This window comes from Austrofundulus limnaeus, unplaced genomic scaffold (genome assembly GCF_001266775.1).
Source record: "Austrofundulus limnaeus strain Quisiro unplaced genomic scaffold, Austrofundulus_limnaeus-1.0 Scaffold427, whole genome shotgun sequence".
NCBI classification, from domain to species: domain Eukaryota; kingdom Metazoa; phylum Chordata; class Actinopteri; order Cyprinodontiformes; family Rivulidae; genus Austrofundulus; species Austrofundulus limnaeus.
In genome coordinates, this window is record NW_013952829.1 from 119,456 (window position 1) to 123,715 (window position 4,260).

The 4,260-nt window shown below is 40.7% G+C and overlaps 1 protein-coding gene across 1 annotated transcript in view; it reads left to right on the forward strand.

The window, feature by feature from the left end:
* The window catches only part of bcan (brevican), a gene marked incomplete in the record, with an annotated part of 25,656 nt that overhangs the window by 16,482 nt on the left and 4,914 nt on the right, over positions 1–4,260 (forward strand). Inside the window, 3 exon segments of the mRNA XM_014024568.1 lie at positions 1,902–2,195; positions 2,286–3,092; positions 3,224–3,967. Coding sequence (XP_013880022.1) covers positions 1,902–2,195; positions 2,286–3,092; positions 3,224–3,967 — 1,845 coding nt within the window.

Here is a 4,260-nt window from a genome sequence, read left to right on the forward strand (position 1 = left end):
ATGGTAAACTTTAAATTTATGGTTAAATGCAGCAAAATTAATTTAATAAAAATAAATTAAATAATAAATTTTAAAAAATCCTGTCCCTGAGCTGTTGGCTTGAAGTAACTGAGCAGTTTAGTTGGATAGCACAGTACTAATGTCTGAAAATAAGCTGCTTTAAAGTCACCATCAAACAAACTAAATCTGCCATAATGCAGCTACTCACTAGAAACTCATCAGTGAGTAAATTTTTTGTTTTACTTTTAATATTTCTGTATTTATTACAGATTTAGTCAGTCATACACTTAGTTCTTATCAGTGTTTAAAATAGGATGTATTAAAACTCTGTTTAGTCAAAGTTCAACATGAAACATCAAAGTTCATTACAAGTGGCCCTTTGAGGGCCACCATAACGCTCATGTGGCCCTCAGTGAAAATGAGTTTGACACCCCTGATGTACATCATAGTAAGGTATGGTGTTTTATTTATTTATTTTGGCACTTGTCTGTGAAATGTTTGTCTGAAATAAATTATCATCATCATCATCATCATCATCATCATCATCATCATCATCATCATCATCATCATCAAAGTGGCATAAGGCTAGCAAATAGCAGGAAGTAGCACAGTAGATAACAAACACATTTGTTTTTGCAGTACATTTTGTAGGGCAGGTCATTGCAGATACAAAACATTTTATTCAAATGTTTTCTCTTAAAAAGTGCTTTAAAACAATCTGCTGTAAACCTGGTTTGCCTGAACAGATAAAATAGACCTTTGACTTTTGATGAAAAAGGTCAAACCAGAGCATGAAAGCTGTCATCACCAGTTTTATCCTCTTTATAGTGGGTTTCCTGTCAAATTCAGAATTGATTTTAAAATTTAAGTCTCGACTTTTAGAGCTCCTAACGGACAGTTTCCCCAATATATTACAGAACTTGTCACTCTTTATTCTTCTGGAGGCAATCTTTAGTCTTCGGGCCAAAATTTCCTGAAGGTTCCTAAATCCAGGTTTAAGACTCAAGGGGACCTGTCCTTTCAAGCAAGGGTCCCTAAACTGTGGAACGTCCTGCCCCTCCGTGACAATGGATGGACTTGCATGGACAAATCTTCTCTTGCTGACATCTTTTAATTAAAATGTAAATAAAATGTTTCTGCAAACTAGAAAAGGAGTGGACCGGTCTGGAAGCCAAAGGGAGGCGGGGCTTAAAGCTGCTTTGGGGACCGTAGCAAAACCAGCTACTTTGAGACACACATCAGAAGAGTGAAAGAGGGGCTGACGAAGTTACAATAACAAGGAATTCAGACCAAAGCATTGTAGTTCCACTTTATATAGATCCCAGCTGAATGATTTAAATGTGAAAAGGAAGATTTAAAAGCATGACATGTCTACTTTAAGTTTTGCTTCTTGTGAAGCACTTTGTGATGTCTATCTGAAAAACTCTAGAGAAATAAAACGTACTTATGATCATATTTTAAATGAATGATTTAATGATGATGTATTTGTTATGGAAATATTCAATTAGTTTTGACAAATAGTCAAAAAAGTGGTATAGACATCCTGGATGTTGTCTTTTGTTCACACATGACAGGAAAACACTTTTAAAGGTGCATAAATAAAAACATTTGAACAAAAATACACTTTAAAGTACAAGTAGTCCTGCTGTAAGCTTTATAAGATTTTTTTTCTCTCTTTTACAAAAATGGTTTAAGGTCAAATAATTTTATCATCCTACAGCTTCTACTGCTGTACTATTGGACTTAGTGATTGTGGTAATTGAAACAATAAAATACAAAGTAAAACTGTACAGTAAAAGAGGAAATCTTAAATAAAAAAAACTGTCAAGAAAGGTTGTAAATGACTTGATTTTGACACATAAAATGAGAAAAAAATCATACTACCTGTGTTCCTTTTAAAGGTGAGGTGTTCCACGGCTCCACCCCGCAGCGTTTCACCTTCTGGGAGGCCAAGGCGTACTGCGTGAGTCACGGCGCGGAGCTGGCCACCACTGCTCAGCTCTACGCAGCCTGGAGCGATGGGCTGAACCACTGCAGCCCGGGCTGGCTGGCCGACGGGAGCGTGCGCTACCCCATCGTCATCCCCAGAGAGCGCTGTGGAGGCGGCGAACCCGGCGTTAAGACCGTCTATCGATACAGCAACCAAACAGGCTTCCCGGAGGGTCACTCTCGACACGATGTCTACTGCTTTAAAAGTGAGGGAGCACTTTTTTAAATGATGATCCGTATGGTCAAAAGAACATAACGGTGGGAGAATATTTTTTAAATTATGCTCTTCTTTCCAGGTGATAACGGCCCTTACACTGAGCCTCCCGAGTATTTTCTCCCAACTGAGCCAGAGGACATCGGTCAGGACATTGTTTTTTTAACCACGCAGCAGGATGTCAGTCTGAGCGAGTCGAATTCAAAAGAGACCGAAGAGATGCAACATGGCCAAACGCATAATCCGACAAAGCAAGACAAGGAGGCGGTGCTAATAGAAAGCCCTCCTCAGTTTGTCACTCCATCATCTGAGCATCAGGAGATCCCCTCCACTGAAGATACCCGGGAGGATGTAAAGAAGACCAGCTGCCCAGACTCCTTCCAGACGGCGCCCGAAAACCCACACACAGATGGTGACGTTCTTCCAACAACTTCTCCAGAGTTCGGTGGTCCCTCTTTACCCACAACAGAAGGAACAACTTCCAGAAGTATAGAGTCCACAGAGGATCCCGATTGGTTGGTTTATAATTCCACATCTGAAGCTGATTTGGATGAAGAGCAATACGAGGGGAGTGAACTTCCTGTTTCACAGGAAGACCACACAATCAATGTCACCTCGGATCATCCTTCTGTATCTGAATCAGCTGTTTTAGGAAGGTTAGACGAAGAAGAAGAAGAAGAAGGCACCACTGATTCTCTAGTTGAGATTTCACCTCAGATTGAAAAAATGGACCCTTACTCCACCTCCTTGCAGCCATATTTTACTAATGGCACAGAAGAAAATCAGCCAACAGAAGAGTCTGAGGAGGAGACCTCAGATCCCTCTGACGAGGGTTTAATGGGTTTGAACATCTCTTCCATCTCTGAAAGAGTCCCTACCTTTAATACAAGTAAGATGACTCTGTTTCTGTTTTAAAAGTAGCCTGGTTAGTTCAGCTAAATGAATGATTGCTCTCATTTTTTTTAAATTCTCAACTTAAGTTGTTACAAATGTGGATACATAATTATGTTCTCCTGACAGGTTTTGACCTCAATGGTGGGCACTCGAGTCCAAAGTCAGCTGTCCTGGTGAATCATGAGTTCAATCACACTTCAGATGATCTGACAGAGCAGAGCGGACACACGGATCTTGTAGAAATTCCATCAACAGAAGTCGTCCAAGTCACAAATGACCTAAACTCCAGTACTTCTGTTTTAAAAACCAACCTGTTTACACTGCTGGTGTCCCCGACCTCCGCAACCATGTCTTCATCTCCTATGATGACTGAAGCCAACACTTCAGAGGCCGGAACATTCCTGCATGAAAGTAATATTTCATCTGAGGATGAACCTCTGGAGGAGATTCAGGATAAAACTGACCGAGAGCAGTCAGAAGAAAACCCAGCAGTTTTCCTCGGCACGGCCCAGAACTTCACAGACGATGCTTCAGGGGAAGGAGACTCCATTGAGGAGGCAGATGAATCTTCTGGGGAAACGCCCGACGGAAAACCTGAACTTTTTCTGACAAACCCGACTCTATCTGCGGACCACACCTCTGTTGGAATCATCGATGAGGCTGGGACTAGCGCACCCCCGGAGTCAAAGATAAAAATCACACTGGTTCCTCATCTGACCTTCACACCCAGCTGGGAGTTGGAGCCGTCGACCAAAACGCCCGAGGAGTCTCTCTCTGATCGGGAATTCAGCGCTGAGCTTCCTGTTTCAGAGAAGACTGACGAGAGCTCAGAGGAGCAGGATTCAACCCCAACAGCAAGCGAAGTCCACAGTAAAGTTTTGTTTAATTAGCTCTTTGTTCTGTGAGGTAGCTGTACTGCCCACTTTGATTTTATAAATGTGTGCTCATTTTTAATAATTTGTATTTCTGGCACACATTTAGAAAAAAACCTTTTTAATTTTAAATATCCTTTTTCATTTCAAATTAAACATATAAACTGAGCATAAATGTGGAGAAAAATTTTGAAACTGAAAACAATATTTATATATTTTGTGACCAGCCGTCTTTTTGATTATATGATACAAAAGCAAAATTAGGCAGGTGCATAAATTTGGGCACTGTAA